This window comes from Anopheles bellator, chromosome 1 (genome assembly GCF_943735745.2).
Source record: "Anopheles bellator chromosome 1, idAnoBellAS_SP24_06.2, whole genome shotgun sequence".
Taxonomy (NCBI): Eukaryota; Metazoa; Arthropoda; class Insecta; order Diptera; family Culicidae; genus Anopheles; species Anopheles bellator.
In genome coordinates, this window is record NC_071285.1 from 53,195,818 (window position 1) to 53,212,538 (window position 16,721).

Here is a 16,721-nt window from a genome sequence, read left to right on the forward strand (position 1 = left end):
CTAAACCCATCACGCGGAAAGGGCCAAACGGGGCCTCCAGTGCACGGAGCACGGAGTGGTCAATTGGTAAAATCAACATCACCGAGAGGCACTCCTGGAGGGCGAACGCCGGGCGAGTGTGAGAGGTGACACCTTCGAACGCTCCGTTCCGCCACGGGGCCCCGGGAGGTCACGGAAGGTGGGTCACAGGACGCCGTGAAAGACACTGCACGCGGGAATTGACAGCAATTATCATTATGCAGCAAATGTGAAATAACTAGAATTATTCAATAATTTTTGCGAAACCCGTACCCTGGCGCGTTCGGACCGGCAGCCGACGGTGTGCCAAACGAGGAAGTTCAGCGGGGCAAGAATCCCACGAAAATCTGCGTGAAAGAACGCGGCGTTGCGCTCTGGGCAGCTGTTGACAGTGGCCCCAGTCCGCCCGGGACACCATTCCGGACAATCAAATTAAATGGCCATGCCCGACGGGCCGAAACAGCGGGTAATGAAGAAGCTGCCGAACATTAAGCTTAAGCTTAAGAATTACGTGCCAAGGTGCTTACGCGGCCAGAGACCACGCGTAACCGACGGGCTGCTGCTGCTGCTAAACGATGCCGGCCGGACTGCGCCGGAGGCAGCACAAAAATCCAGCCCCGCTCCAGGTTTGCCGGCTGTTAGCAGTAGCACCAGCAGCAGCAGCAGCAGCAGCACATCAAAGCTAATCTGCTTACAAAGCCAGGGACCCCTTTCGAAGCGGTGGCTCGGAAGCTGCAGTAAAAAGTGCAACACACCGCGTAACGATGCATGTCACGGGATACGGGCGCAACAGGACGAACAAAAAGTTGTTGTCTCGGACGACCGATTGAATATGGGCGAGATCGTGATTCGTACGGATTCGACTAACGTTCCGATATAGGGCCAATTAATAAACCTGCCACTGCCAATCGATTCCGAACAGAGCATCCTTACCACCGATGCCTAATGATGAGTCCAATTGATTTTGAAAATTGATCCAAAGTTGTTAGACAATAACGATCCGAATGTCGATCGAAGCGTTAAAGGTAATCAAAAGAGCGCCACTTTTAGTAGAAAGAACCTGATGGGCATAATTCTTTTAGTAATATTGCCTAAACTTGAACACAATGTCGAAAGTTCCGACAAATGTCGACAAATGAAAAAAGTATGGATCGTTCCAATAATTGCTTTCTACGAAGGAAGGTGTTTCGCAAAATCTTTTGCCTTCACGATTATCGATCGACCGGACCGGGCGTCCGGACCATATTTTATGAAAATAAACATCGAAAGCTTTCGTAAAATGTTTTCGGTTCTTAGCCAACCTCATAATTACCAACCTAACGGTACCGTTCCCGGCGATTCACGTGGCGGCGCTCGGGAACCCTTTTCTGGTCCCTATCACAAATCTCATCCGATTGAGAAGAAACCGGCAACCGGCAACGAGATCGTGAAGCGAAGCAAAAAAGCGAAAGTAAATCGGTCCGCAGAGGCGCTACAGTCCGAGACAACAAACGGAGCCTGCGAAAGCCCTTCGCCGTCCTTCCAGGAAGAAACCGGGACACCGAAACTTATTGAAATTCAAATTTCATCAAGCCCTATTAAAAGTATCGCGCCAAGCTTTTTTCTGGCAATTTAGCTGCGCCCCTTCGGTCCGGTCTTCGTACCGTAGCGAGGTTCTCCGGTTAACTGTTGTTCTGTCCCGTCCGTCACTTTCCCAGCGGTTGCATCCTTTTCGAATCGCTGGGCGCGAGCTGGGTTCGATACGATCGAAGAATTTTAATCGTCCCTTCGAATCACGCCACCAGGCACCACTTCTTCAGGATGGCGGGCGGCGACACCAGGGCAAAAAGGGGATCATGCCCGCCGTCGGTCGGTGGTAACTTTCGTTGGCGACGCCATCGATATTGCCTTCCTTTTTGCCCTCGAGCGCCATCCGGGAACCGGCACGATGATGGGACTCGCCGGTTGAGATGATGACGCTGCTGCCGTTTGGGGCTGCCGGGCTAATCTACTCATATTACCACGATGGATAGCCCTTTCGCAGATATTTATGGGTGCAGCTCGGGATCGACATTAAACCCTCCGCCGAAGCCTCTTTCCGTTCCACGCCGGGCAGGGTTGTTCGGGATTTCATCTTGAATCCCTAAGCACACGGTCATCTCGGAGGAGGGTGGCAGGAGGATGGCTTTGGTGCGATCACAACCACCACGTGACTTTTGGGGGCTGGCGGTAATTTATTGCGCTAATTTATGGCGCTCGCCGGAGGGCTGGTCTCTTCATCAAGCACGCGAGAGTCGCACTGTTCGCCCTGGCTTTCGATGTTCTATACGACATCGTATAGATAGTGCTTCTATTCACTACCTGGTGCTCCGTTTGACTCAAGTGCCAAATGAAATGTAACGGGTTTTGCTACTGTTTCGAGGAGTGTATTTGGCGGAAACTTCAACATAAATAGCATCAAGTGTTACTTACCTTGAACCGGATTCGGTACTTGAACCACGGCATGGAATTGGCGATCCACGGAGGGCATGACAGTCCTTTAGCGGAAAACAATAATCAGATACCAAAATATAGTGTTAAGCATATCGTTAGGCAACAAAACAATTAGTAATGTTGCCCAAATTTTTACACATTAAAAATGCATTGCAACGGCCATTTTGAGTGTTGATGTACCGCGTGTTGTATAACTTTAGGCGCAGGACTCTCGTTCTTTTAACGTACGCAGCCAAATGATAATAACAACAAGTATGCAACCACATTTGTAAAAAACATTTTGGAAGTTCAGTTACAAAGTATTACAGTTCGAATTAGTTATTGTTAAGAATAAAACCCCCCGGGAAAAATTAAAGGCTGTTTTGGTCAGTAAAACTTTACTAATGGATAGTGAAATGAGACAAACCTTAACATAAACGAACACATAGACACACTCAACACGGGAAGTCGTGACGGTAATTAAATGCACACTGGCCTTGCTCACAGAGTTTCCAGGAATGTGGTTAGCTCGTCAAATTCCTTCTTCTGTGCCGAACAAGCGACAAAGTTTACCGATTGCGAAAGTTGTCCAAACTCGAAATCGACCCGATCGGACTTGCCCAAAAATGCCACGGACGAAGAGCTGTTATCGACGGACTGAAGCTGGTTTTTTCTGGTTTGACGCACAATGTTGCTGAAAATACACAGTACATTAGAAAGCTGGTGTTCCTATCGAAAAAAAACGGCCGGGACATTTGCCATTCTTCACTTACAATTCTTTCTCCAGCATGCTCCTGATGGCTGACTCGCTTTTGGCCAATGTTTCATCTTGCTTGTTGCACAGCACTATAACGGGAAGGTTTGATGTCGCTTTGTCGGCCAGTATGGTGTACAGGAAACTGAAAAAACATGTCGTCATCAACCAATCGCATCACGATTACGGCTAAAAACGGTGTTACTTACTCGGCAACATCCCGGACGTCCTTCTGCACGGTAACACTATCGATCACGTATACGATCGCCTTGGCACTGCTTTTGTACTGATCGAAGAACTTTCCTCGCAAACGCTCGTGCCCGGGAACATCTACTACTTTCAGTTCGCGGCCCTTGTCCGTTCTGAACGAGCCAACATTTTCCTTAATGGACGTGAACGTTTCCCGGCCATCGCCCAGGATCAGATTGGAGAACAGATACGTTTTGCCCGAATCGCACAGCCCGGTAAAGAGAACCGCGGAACGAACGGTCTTCTTCCGTTTCCATAGGAACAGGAGCACTGGAAAGAAATGTGGCAAAGTAACGCATCAGCAACGTTTTGGTTAGAGGGGTTTGAAGAGAGAACTGACCGAATGTTAACAGAACCACAGCGAGTGCAATCAGCACCGGAGTGTAGTTTAGTTCTCCGAGCTTAACCGAGGCCCGGGGTGCAGATTTTTTGCTAATTTTCTCCATTTTTCGTCCCACGAAAGATTCACACTGAACAAGCTTTGCGGCGCACGAAAAAAAGGGCCACACACTCACGTTGGCTGACAGTTTGCGCAAACGTCATCGGCCCGAAATTTTTTTTCGGAGAACGTAAACAAAGTGCTGTCACCGCCGGTCGGAATGCAAAACAAACGATAACGTTTTTCACAAAAATGACTAATCCCGTACTCAAGGCGGAACTCGCGCTCCGAAGTTTTTACATTTTTAACACTGCGTTTGGCCCGAAGGAAGGCGAGGTAAGCTTTGTGCGGTGCGGAATGATTGTGGCCAGCTGTAGAATGGAAAGTTTCATTTGTCAATCCCACAGGAGGAAAAGAAAGTGCTGTTCTACCATCCGCAGGACACGGATATCGACAGCAAAATCAAGGACGTCGGACTAAGCGAAGCCATAATAAAGTTCAGCAAGTAAGAACATCACTTTGCCCTACTGTGTGCAGGAAGTGGCTGATAGAACATCTTTTGCAGCACATTCACTAACGATGATAGTGTGCAGACATTGCATACGCAGAAAAGCTGCCAATTCTACTACCAACCCGAGCCCGGTTACTGGATGATCATGACGCTGAGCGTTCCGTTCGAGCGAAAAACGCGTGAATCGGGCGACTACAATGAGTACCATGGAGACGCGATACATGACACCATCTTCCAGGCGGTGTTGCGACAGTCGTATCGAATGTTTCGCATGTTCCACGGCACCTATGGGGAGAACCGGCGACCGAACGATGACCTCGATGCGCAGGCGAACCTTATCGGCAAACTGGAATCTTTCTACCAAAGCTACATACTTCACCTGCAGATGAAAAAGTGCGATGTCGTGGATGCATTCGGGAGCGTCCAGTATTTGCCCCTCAATCAGCTACTGTTTCTGAGGGTACAGAACTTTGTCAACATGATCGAGGCCACGTTCGAGCCCATCAAGCACTGCATTTTCCTGTACAGCGATCAGGTTGTGTGGAGCGGCATTAACCCGACCGACCTGTACACCATGTATGAGTACTTCCACAGCCCGATGTTCGATTTGAACGCCAGCCCTGACCAGGCACGCACGGTGTACGTTAGCGAAAAGGGCAAAACCAAGCGCTACACGCTGATGGTGTGCCGGAAGGTGCAAAACATTACACTCTGTCTGCTGCTCGATTCGGCCGAAAATGAACAGTCGCTGTACCATGAGCTGAATGCCGTCGTAAACCCGCAGCTAACGAGCATTTCGTCCGACATCGGAGCACACCTGCAGAGCGCCGGCGAATCGAGCCACGGTTTCAGCTGCTCCGGCAGCAACAAAGAGGACCCGGCCAGCGCACCAAAGTTTATCTACTTCAACGAGCTGAACCTACAGCACCGGGGAACGGTACCGTTAGGGCCGGCCCAGTATCAGACGGTGGCCGGCACCAGTTTACCGAATGACGTGATGAACCTGATCGTCGATCTGCTGGACGATGTGCGGGGGAACGCGACGAACGTGGCAGACGAAACGATCGTCAAAACGCACGACGATTACTGGATCGTGAAGCGGAGTGTTTCGAATGAAAGACACGTTTTCATCATACTGAACAAAAGCTCCACGCTGATCGACGTGACCGAGGAGACGAAAAAGATCCTGGACCAGAACGTAAAAGGAGTTTTCTTCTAGCTCAATCCATTCAATCAGAGTTGTGCAGTCTCATAAAAGTGCATGCAATGTCCGGTATGTTTGTTTCGAGGACTAAAAATGATTCCACAATAAAAACATGTTTAAAACAGCTTGGTTTTTGATGCAATCGTATATGTATTTTAAGGAGAAAGTGTACCAATATTTCGCGAACCGTTGTCGTTCGCTTTGCATAGAGTGATGCACGAGATAAATAGTAATACATTTAGATAAATGTTTGTTTTGTGTGCAGAAGTGCTCATAACGTCAACGCGCGCGTCATTATATTACTATATTTGAATGTTTCGTCTTGCACATCCTTCCGCCTACCAAGGGGTATTATTGTTTTATGCGTTCAAAAGGTAAAGACTTCGGTTTTGCTGTAAACAAAGGCCTCGTGCCCATCTAACTGGATGTTAGCGAGCATGTAAAATGTTTAGCGTAAAACTGTTACGCGTAACAAGCACGTTTCGACAGAGATAGCATTCTACGAGCGTTTATCAGAGCGACGCTTTCATTCAAAGTCAATTTCAAACGAGAAAATGACCAGAAATGAACCATTTTTTCTGTTCCATTTAATCTTTTGAGGTTCGCGTGCTACCATCCATGATACGGAGCTTCTAAAAGCGAAGACAAGAAGCGACGAACGTTGTTTTTGATTTTGTCAGCGGAAGGAAGGACACGCGTCTAAAACGCTACACATTATTTCGCTTGCGCATATATAAATATATAAAATCAAAGTAAATATATTATTTGTCCCCGTCACGCGGGCGGACCCCACTTTCTTCGGAACTTATCGTCAAAATGCGTTAAAAATTCGATCGTAATAGCAAAACGAATATAGAGGCAGGTTGCAAACAACACGGTTTTTGGGGGATATTTAATTTTGGAATAAGGTTCTGGTGAACTCCACGTAATCCAGTGCGCCCGTGATCGGATGACCGGTCTTCGGGTCGTTGTACGGTTTCATGCGCTGCACACAGTAGTCGGCCATATCTTTGGTGAGGTTCTGTGAACATAGGATTCAAATGTTAGGGTTTTCCGTGCCTGCCGTTCACTTCCAATAATGCTTACCGAGTACAGCTCCTCCTTCGTGACGTACGGTCGTGGACGCGGATCGGAGGCGGTGATTGCGCGGAAGGCGTTTTCGATCTCCTCGAAGCTCTGCACATTCTCTGTTTCCTTCGAGATCATGAAGGCAATGTATTCCTGGAGCGACACCTGACCGTCGCGGTTCGGGTCGACCACGTTGAGGATTTCTTCAAACTCCGGGTCCGGTTGGCCTTCCTCCACCATGGGCAGATCGTAACCGAGGGCTCGCAGACACGACTTGAATTCCTGGTGGTTCAGTTTGCCGCTCTTGTCCTTGTCGAAGTGCTTGAACATCATCGAGAACTCCTTCAGCGAGTCTTCCGACACGCCCGACTGGTTGCGTGCCTGGATCTGTTGTTTCAGGTTGTGCTGCATGCGCATGGCCAGTTGATCGAGCTGATCCCACTGCTGCGCCAGGCCGACCGTCGAGTGTTCGGTGTAACGATTGTCTAGAATCAAGTGCTCCTCCAGCGTTGCACCCAACTCTTCGATCTTCTTCAAATCACCACGCCGAGCACGAATTTCGTTCGCCTTGTGACACAGTGCCTCGAACTGCTCTTCCAGTGAACCGGAACCATCCATCAGCGACGTTCTGTGGTTATAAATTAATCAGATTTTTTAAACCAACGAATACCAAAGTTATGTTAAATCAAACTTCGCTTTAGTTCAACACTTCACACACCAGCCACATGTTTTATGGTGTTACTAAGCAAATTATGTAAATGTTGTTCAATCAGTGCCATGGTTGTGCCGAATTTTAAAATTTGTATCGTAAAATTCAAACGATCAAAAAAATTTCTCCACGAACTGTTATGAGCTGATTAGCATAGGCCAAAACGGCAGTAATAAATGCTTCACACAACTATCTGCTTAAGGCACACGGCACAGGCTATTAATATTAAAGATGCGTCAACTTCAAGCAACGGGGTGAGTGCGTTATCGTAATCGATTGTTACCCATTCAGATCCCAGCCAAGAATGTTGTATCTTTGGATCACCGGATCACGATTTGCATTTTTTTTATGTCGGTATAGAGGAGTGATGAAAGGGGTCGTTCAGATGTTTGACGAGAAAGAGAGTGATTTTATGTGTGTGTGGTTTTGTTTGTGGAAAGATAAAAAAAGTTTTGTTTAAGCCTTGCTCCATTCCTTGGGAGTTTACTGCAGATTGTAGATCTAGAGAATCCTTTCAGGAAATAGGCTAAGGAATCAACAAAAACATACCTCGTTTCCGTCAACCACTGGTGGAACAGGTTGGCGTGCTTGGCAAACTCCTTGCGCAGCTTATCGTTCTCCTCCTGGCGGTGGACTTCCTTCGCCAACTCAGCATCGCGCTCCTCGATGATCTTCTGCAGGTTGCGCCACGTGTCCTCGAGCGCTTCCATCGTGAACCAGGTGTACGGATTCGGCCCCACGTTGAAGCTCTTAATCTTCTGATCCAGGGCCGCCAAAGCTTGGAAGTCGACCTGAGCGGAAGACAGTGACGCCTGGAAGGCGGCATGGGCCTCGCGCAATGCCTTGATCTCCTCGATCGAGTTACAACGCACTGGATCGGTGAGATCTTCTTCCGCATTCTCGAACCAAGAGTTGAACGCCGAAGCCTTCTTGGCGAACGTTAGGTACAGATCCTCGATCTGACGGAACTGATCCTGCATGTTCAGCAGCCGATACTTGCGAGCCTCCGAATCAGCCCGCAACTTCTGCCAGCGGGTCAGCACGTCTTCGTGGCGCTGCAAAATCGCCGGCGACTGGGCGTGGCTGGTGCTGATCAGCTGATCTTTCAGCACCGTGATGTTGTGGATGCCTTCATGCTCAAACGCTGAGAGACCTGATGAGAGTGAACAAAGGACGTTAAAAACGATGATCAAGCCACACTACACTATCACTTAATACGGTCGCACGATTCTTACCAGCATCGAATGTCTCCTGCTTGGTGAGCAACGTTTGAACGGTGGACAAATCACGGCCAAACTCTTCCGACTTGACGTGATTCTCCTTATCGGCAATCCAGCTCTCCACCACGTCCGCCTTCCACATGAACTGCAAGTAGGCAAAGTTGTCCAACAGTGCCGTTTTGCGTCGTGTGGCTAACGCCTGCAGATTCTCCAGCTTCCTGTCCAGCTGCACGCAGCGCTGCGAAATACTGTCCCCGTGATGATTGTTGTTCGTGACCAGCGTTTGGCCGTGATCGCGGATGTCCGAGCAGCGATCGCGATGGGCCTTAAAGTCCGTCTCGAAAGCATCGTGCTTCTTCAGCAAACCTTGTACGGCGGCCATCGAATCACCGTAGTCTTCGACCGACAGCAACTGCTGCTTCTCGGTGATCCAGGCCTCTTCCTCCTCAACCTTCGCCAGGAACTGCTGATAGATCAGCGATTCGTCCAGCTTCTGGCCACGGGTAGCCGCCAGACCCTTCAGCTCGGTCCACGCCTGATTTAGCGCCTTCAAACGCTGTTCAATCTCCGGCACACCCAAGTTCGACACATCCATCAGCTTTTCGCCCGCTTCCTGCACAGCCTGAATGGCAGGCTCGTGTGAAGCCAGTTCTGCCTCCAGGCGCTTGTGCTTCTTCTTCAGGTTCTGCACACCGGTCAAATCACGTCCGTAATCGTCCGATCCGACCAACAGCTTCTTCTCCTTGATCCAGCTCTCTTCGTCCGCAATGTCACGGAAGAACTGGTGCAGTGTGTTCGCTTCGTTCAGCCGAGCCTGACGGTGAGCGGCCAGGTTGCGGATGCGTTCGTAGCGCTCGTTGATCGACTGTCGTTTCTCCTGAATGCCGGCGCTGTCGAACTGGCCGCTCTCGACCAACGAATCCGCCTGCGCATTCATGTCCTTGATGCGATCGTCGTGCGCGTGAATGTCCGCCTCAACCAGCTGATGCTTCTTCATCAGATTCTGCACCGACGCCAGATCCTTGCCAGCGTCTTCCGACGTCAACAGACTCTCCACCTCGCCCAGCCAAAAGTCCAGATCCTTCACCGCGGCAATGTACGTGCGTTGCTTGTTTGCTTCCTTAAGCTTCAGTGACTTTTCCGTCGTCTTTTGCGTCAAGTACTCCCACTGATCAGCGATCTGCGTCAGGCGCTTCTGCACGGCCTCCTCCGAACCGCTGCACTGATTGCGATCGATCAGGTTACTGCCCATTGCGAGCACGCTCTGAATACGATCGGCGTTGGCCGCCAGTTCAGCCTCAAAAGCCTGGTGCTTCTGGTGCTTCGACTGAATGTTCGCCGGATCCTTGTAGCTCTCCTCCGTAGCCAGCTGCAATTTTTCGGCGATCCAGTTTTCGATTTCATCCGCATCGCGTGAGAACTGCTGCAACGTCTGCTCATCGCCGAGTCGCGAACGCTTCTCGATCAGATCCTCCTTCAGGTGACGCCAGCGGTCCAACACCTCCTGCCGCTTGTCATCGATCAGCTTGCCGGCATAGTGCTCTTGCGCGATCAGCTGATCCGCCAACACTTGCAGCGCACCAATCTTCTCCTCGTGCCCGTTGATCGCTTTGTCAAAGTCCTCGTGCTTCTTGATCAGCGCCTCCACGTTGTCACCCTTCGAGTCGACCTCCTCCGCATTCAGGAACGCTTCACGTGCACTCATCCAGTTCTCGGCCTGTTCGCAGTCGCGTAGATACAACTGAAGATCCAGGTTCTGGTCTAGCTGCAAACGTCGCGCCGTCCAGGCACGCTCCAGCTCCTCGCGCGCCTTGGCCAGATTTTCAATCTTCTCTTGAATCTCCGGTGCGGCGTAGTGGTTTGCCTGGAGCAGCTCGTTGCCGAATTGCTCGAACGCAGAGAACGTGCCAGCACGAGCATCTACCTCCGTCCGGTGCTCCTGCATTGTGACAATCATCGACCGTGCCGTGGGAAAGGATGGACAAAGCGAAAGAGGTTATAGCTTTGTGATTAGTTTGTGAAACGCTGAGAGCTACCCTAGTGCCCGAGCGAGAAGGTCAGCGAAAAGTAAAATATCACAACTGAGCTGAGTACGAGTTAAAAACGAAACCGCTGAACACATTAGCGATGAAACATGTATGAAACAATCTACATTAACGACTGATGTGAGTAATGTCTTTTGGAAAGCCAATTATGAGCAAACTTCAAAAGCAGAATTTATCGCTTATCAATGATGAATCTCCGATAAAAACAACAATACACAAAAACATGTGAACCATTATTCAAATTAAATTAATGCTATAAGTTTAAGACACCAATAGGCAATAGCTTTTAATGCAACCAATAAAAACGATGGAATATTTGAGACGTAAGTTAAAAAACAAAGTATAGTGACAATCAACTAAACATAATTTCCTGGTTAGTCAACCTTCGATAAGATATTCGCAGCTTCTGGAATGATTAGCACACGGTTGTGATCAAGTCCAAACCAGAGATTTGGGAATAGGTTGTGATTTGATGAAGTGTGACAAACAATTAAAAGTAGCAACAATCGATCGCCTTCGATCGGTCGACAACTGCCTTACGCGCACAAAATTAGCACACAAAAAACGTGTCCCAAAAAAAGCTTTAATCACAAAAAAATACCGTCAGCTGTGGCTCAACCTGAAACATGGCGTATGATATTAAGTGACACAGTATTATTGACATCACAGGCTCCCACATGTTACATTACGGTAAAAGCGAACTAAAAGTAGTAATTAATGGCCATGGCGCGTTATTGGTGAGAACTGATGCTTCGCTATGCGTGTGGTTTTGTGTGTATGCTAGGTGCTAGAGAACAATTTTAAGTAACAACAAAAAATGGGCAAAAAAAGTTGTTGGCTTTTTGTGTAGCGCTTGTTTTGTACCTGCGGGATACCGCAACGAAAATCTATTTCGGCACGATGGTTCTATGAAAAATTAAAAATCACAGATTTTGGGAAAAAAAGATAACATTTTAGTACAGTAGAATTGACCAAACTTAGATAGTAGCAATTTAGTAGACGAAATGGTTTAACAATTACCAATTATAAAAAGTATAACTTCAATATTCAATTATTTGGGGCAAAATTTCGGCAAAAATTGGGAACAAAAACACTTGAGTACGCTCGACAAAACGATCACTACAAAAATATTCAACACTCTCCAATTGATCGTGAGTTTAAACCATAATCAATGCACTTGTGGTGTATAAGAAAAGCAGTCGGGGTCTATTCACGCACGATCATGATTTCTTTTTTCTCTCTTTAATAAGAGGAGTAATTATTTGGCAACAAATGAACCGGTTGGGCGTCTGCTGAACACTTTCACGTGAATGAAGCATTGCCCCACTTGCACTGAATGCAAATCGGAATTAGATTGATGAAAACACTCCAAACTGATCAAACGGAAAAATTTAAAAGTGAGGTAACGTAATGGGATTGGCTGTAAAAAATAAATACACTTGTTTCTAATGGACGCACAAACTGGCACGACATGAAAAACATTGACTCACTAAGAACAATGGGACAACAAATGGAAACGTCACACAAATGACGCAGGAAGTAGTACCTGTGTTGGAATGGTGTAAATTCATAGACAATGCGTTCGGAAATCGGCCCACTAACGCCGTCCTTACCTGGTGACGTTCGATCAGTGCTTCCGCACCGGTCACATCGTTGGCCAATTCCTCCGACGTTACCAAGCCCATCATCGAGCTGATCCACGCGGACAGATCACGATAGTCGCTCAGGAAGCGCTGCAGATCGTACGAGTCGAGCAATTTCTCCTTGCGCTGCTGTGCCTTCGTCACCACCTGCTGCCACTCCTCATTGATTTCCTTCTGCTTGGCGTACGTTTGCTCGGCAGTGTCCGGATGCGATTGCATCAACCGGTTGGCAGTTTCGTCCAGCTGGCGAATCTTATCCTGCAAAGCGGCCAGATCACGCTCGAGTCCTTCGTGTTTGCGCTGCAACGTCTGCACGCCCCGCAGGTCCCGACCCAACTCGTCGTTGTTCAGCGCGTTTTCCTTCTCCGCGATCCAATCCTTCGTTTCGTCCACATCCCGATGGAACCGCTGCACTTCGTGGGCCGATCCGAGCTGGCTGGCCCGCTCTTGAGTGATCGTCTGCAGTGTGGCCCACTCTTCATTGAGCGTCTGGATCTGAGTTTTGATCTTCAGTGCGGCTTCCGTCTGACCGAGCGACGTCAGCTGGATGGCGATCTCGTTCAGCTTCGCCAACCGGACCTCGTTCGCCTTCAGATCGTCGTTGAAGTCATCGAACTTCTTCTGCAGCACCTCCACTTCCTCCAGGTCTTCGCCAACGTCCTTGATCTGGGCGTGGCTCTCCTTGTCCTTGATCCACGTCGCCAGATCGGCCGCTTCGCGCACCAACACGTACGCCTTCACCGTTTCGTTCAGCTTGTTCTGGCGCTCGCGTGCCAATGCCAGCAGATTGTCGTACTGGCTGTTGATCTGCGCCTGGCGCTTCGCGATCGAGTGGCCATCGATCAGATTTTGCTGACTGGCGCTCAGCCCCGGATCAATCTTCTTGATGTAGGCTGCCGGTACGAATCCCTGGCGATCGTTCACCTCTACCTTCCACCAGTCCTTGTTGTTCGAGTTTAGCAGCGTCAGCACGTCACCCTTCTTCATCGACACCTCGCGAGGCGACTTTTCCGTGTAGTCGTACAGAGCCATCACGCACTCCTTGCCGGTAATGTCTACAACGGGCGTCTCCTGCTGACGGCAGTTCTTCGCCTGTTCCTGCAACGCCTGGATCGTATTGCCGAACGCTTCCAAGTCCGAAACGAGGGCCTCGTGTTTCTTCAGCAGTGCCTCGGACGAATCCTCATCCTTGCCGTAGTCCTGATTCGACACGATCGGTTCCTTCTCGCGCATCCACGACTCAGCTTCGTTGGCATCGGCAAAGTACTGGTGCGCCTGCAGCGAGTCTTCCAGATCCTGCTTGCGTTGGTTCGACTTCTCCTTCAGCGAGTTCCACTGATCTTTGAGCGCGTCCAGGCGCAGCTTAATTTCTTCGCTCGACGTCGGCTGCTCGGTCAGCATCTGTTCTCCGTTTGAGATGACGCCGGCACAACGATTCTCGTGGTTATTGATCTCCGCCAGCACCGCCTGGTGCTTCTTGATCAGATTCTGCACACCAATCAGGTCCCGGCCCCGGTTGGTGGACGCGGCAACAGGTTCCTTCTCCCGAATCCAGGCCGCTTCATCTTCCAAATCGCGGAACAGCTGCTGTACCTGCAGCGAGTCGAGCAGTCGCTGCTTGCGCGTAGCCATCGGCTCCGCCAGCGCTGCGTATCGCTTCGAGAGGGCACCTTCCTTTGCGCGGATATTGTCCGCATCAAAGTGGCCACTCTCGACGAACTTGTTCGCCGCAACCTTGATGCCCTCGATGCGATCCTGGTGGGCCATTACGTCAGCCTCCAGTAGTGCCTGCTTCTTCTGCAGATTCTGAACGCTCGTCAGATCCTTACCGTAGTCCTCGGACATCAGTTGGCCCTCGACCTCGCTCAGCCACAGCTCAATATCTTCAACCGTCCGGTTGAACTGCTGCTGCTGTGATGCTTCCTGCAGCTTGCAACCCTTCTTATCCGAGGCGCGCACCAGCGATTCCCACAGCGTCACGATCTCTTGCATGCGCGCATTCACCTTGTCGGCTGCGTAATGACCCCGCTCGACCAGCGTCTGTCCCGTGGCCGTAATGTCCTCGATACGACTCTTGTTCGCCGTCAACTCGTGCTCGAAGTTTGTGTGCTTCTGCACCTTACCGTTCAGATTCGTCGGATCGAGGTAGCTGTCGTCGGTGGCAAATTTTAGCTTCTCGCTGATCCATCCCTTAGTTTCGTCGCAATCGCGCTCAAACTGCTGCAAACCGTTCGAGTCCTCGAGCAGCTGCTGCCGAACGGACGATTTCTCCTGCAGGGCCGAACGGCGGGCCAACAACATTGCACGTCTCTGGGCAACGTCATCGGCCGCGTAATGCTGTCCATCGATCAGCTTTGTCGCAAACACATCGAGCGCCTTAATCTTCTCCTCTTGCGCCGCCAAGCTCTTCTCGAAATCTTCGTGCTTCTTGATCAACGCTTCGACCGAATCCAGCGAGTCTCCGAGATCTTCGTTCGCAAGGAACGCCTCCTGCTTTGCCATCCACGTGTCCGCCTGTTCCGTGTCACGGTAGAATAGCTGCAGGTCCATGCACTGCTCGTACAGAATGCGCCGATCTTCCCACAGCACCAGCAGCGAACTTTTGTCGTTTTCGAGTGCCGCTAGCTTTTCCTGCACCTCGGCCGCGGCGTAATGTTCGCGCTCCAGCAGCTGCCGACCGGCTTCCGTCGTGAGCTTGAAGCTATCGACGCGGGCATCAATCTCACCCTTGTGCTCCTGGTGGCGCTCGAGCAGTGCCTCCGCCCCAGCCACATCCTTCGCCAGCTCGTCCGCCGAAATGATCGCCTTCATACCGTTGATCCACGACACCAGATCACGGAAATCGGCCAAAAAGCGGTGCAAAAAGTACGACTCATCGAGCTTCTGCTTGCGTTCCTTCGCCTTCGCCGTGAGCGACTGCCAGTAGGCGGCAATTTCCGCTTGCTTTTCGCGAATCTGCTCACTATGATCGGCGTGGATGCTGCACAGGCGACCAGCTTCCGTGCCCAGGGCAGCCACCTTATCCTCGAGAGCCGCCAGATCTCGCTCGACGCCTTCGTGCTTGCGTTGCAGCGCCTGAACGCTGGCCAGATCGCGCCCATAATCGTCCGACGAGAGCACGACATCCTTCTCCGCAATCCACGCCACCGTTTCATCTGCGTCGCGATTGAAGCGCTGGATTTCGTGCGCCCCGAATAGCTTCTCCTGACGCAGAATGGCCAGCTGCTTCAGGCGCTGCCACGCCTCGTTCAATTCCTCCTTCTTGCGCGTGATTGTTTCGCGCTCCGGGTGCCCACCGAACAGCAGCTTGTCCGCCAGCTCGTTCACCTCCGTCACGCGGTACTCCTGCGAGGCCATATCCTTCTGGAACTCGTCGAACTTGCGCTGCAGCACCTCGACGTGCTCGAGATCCTGCCCAAACTCGTCGGCCGTCACGAACGCTTCCTTGTCCTTGATCCAGAACATTACCTCCTCGCAGTGGCGCAAAAACTGCACCAACACCAACGCCTGCTGTAGCTTCATGCCCTTCTCCGCCAACCTGGACAGCAGCAGCTCCCAGAGACGCTGCAACTCATCCAACCGTCGCTGGATCGTCTCGGACGCGAAATGGCCCTGATTGATCATCTCCTGCCCGGTGTTGTCCAGAACGACGATCGCGTTGCTATGGGCCGATACTTCCGCCTCGAAAGCCTGGTGCTTCTGAATCTTCGCCTGCAGATTGGTTGGATCGCGGTAGCTCTCCTCGCTGGCCGCCTGCAGCTTCTCGTTAATCCAGCTTTCCAGCTCATCCGAATCACGCTTGAAATACTGGAAGCGACGCGAATCTTCCAACTTTTCGCGCTTCTGGCGCGTCTCGAGCTTAAACTCACTGTAGCGGTTCAACACTTGATCGCGCCGCTCCTGGATGTCTTCCGCGCTCTCCAAAATGCGCACCTCCTTGGGGGTGAATTGCTCCATGGTTGTCTCCTTACTGTAACTTATTGCCTTAAACTTGTGTCTGCGTGTTTGTTAGCCTGAAAGAAAAGTATCGAAACGAGTTGTTAATCTGACCGTAATAGTGATTGTAAAATGTATTTTTATATACCTCTATATAATGTTTTACTTGTTCACAGTCGTCTGATTTGTGTCGTTGATGCAGCTCCAAAGCCTGTTTTGTGTATCTGTTAGTGACTCCCGTTTCCTCCTGCGTTTTAATATCTGTATTGTGTCCTAAGGAAACAAAAGTTTGAAGTGCGTAGGAAGTGTGAAAAGAAGGAAAGAAAGTAAAGGAAAGTGTTGGGAAAAGCAAAACATTGAGAGTTCCTTCAAAATGCCCAAAGTTCACGATAATCATGCAATCGAGCCGTGGTAAAATACGCGAAAAGATCAAATAGATATCAGCACGCGTTTAAATCTATATCAAACTTTATTTGACAATTATATGTATATATATATATATATATGTATATATATATCTTTTCATCAATAGTA

At 50.1% G+C, this 16,721-nt stretch overlaps 3 protein-coding genes across 5 annotated transcripts; 1 reads left to right on the forward strand and 2 right to left on the reverse strand.

Annotated features, from left to right (window-relative positions):
• Positions 1 to 2,853: 2,853 nt before the first annotated feature.
• On the reverse strand, positions 2,854 to 3,953 carry LOC131216425 (signal recognition particle receptor subunit beta). The gene is made up of 4 exons (XM_058210912.1): positions 3,813 to 3,953; positions 3,433 to 3,742; positions 3,243 to 3,368; positions 2,854 to 3,163 (listed from the first exon to the last, which is right to left on the reverse strand). Exons 1-4 carry the CDS (start codon positions 3,916 to 3,918, stop codon positions 2,971 to 2,973), a joined length of 735 nt encoding a protein of 244 aa, XP_058066895.1. The 5' UTR covers positions 3,919 to 3,953; the 3' UTR covers positions 2,854 to 2,970.
• Positions 3,954 to 4,103: 150 nt separating this feature from the next.
• Positions 4,104 to 5,630, forward strand: LOC131216353 (vacuolar fusion protein CCZ1 homolog). Its single transcript, XM_058210820.1, has 3 exons — positions 4,104 to 4,187; positions 4,259 to 4,356; positions 4,417 to 5,630. The coding sequence occupies exons 1-3, from the start codon at positions 4,104 to 4,106 to the stop codon at positions 5,579 to 5,581; spliced, it is 1,347 nt and encodes a 448-aa protein (XP_058066803.1). The 3' UTR covers positions 5,582 to 5,630.
• Positions 5,631 to 5,710: 80 nt separating this feature from the next.
• On the reverse strand, positions 5,711 to 16,208 carry LOC131205642 (spectrin alpha chain). 3 transcript variants are annotated; one of them, XM_058197830.1, is made up of 7 exons: positions 12,222 to 16,208; positions 11,473 to 11,514; positions 8,579 to 10,502; positions 7,893 to 8,496; positions 7,627 to 7,656; positions 6,653 to 7,262; positions 5,711 to 6,587 (listed from the first exon to the last, which is right to left on the reverse strand). In XM_058197830.1, the coding sequence occupies exons 1-7, from the start codon at positions 16,206 to 16,208 to the stop codon at positions 6,459 to 6,461; spliced, it is 7,326 nt and encodes a 2,441-aa protein (XP_058053813.1). In that variant the 3' UTR covers positions 5,711 to 6,458. The 3 variants fall into 3 exon arrangements, with proteins under 3 accessions (XP_058053813.1, XP_058053814.1, XP_058053812.1); XM_058197831.1 differs by lacking the exon at positions 11,473 to 11,514; XM_058197829.1 differs by lacking the exons at positions 7,627 to 7,656; positions 11,473 to 11,514.
• Positions 16,209 to 16,721: the final 513 nt, after the last annotated feature.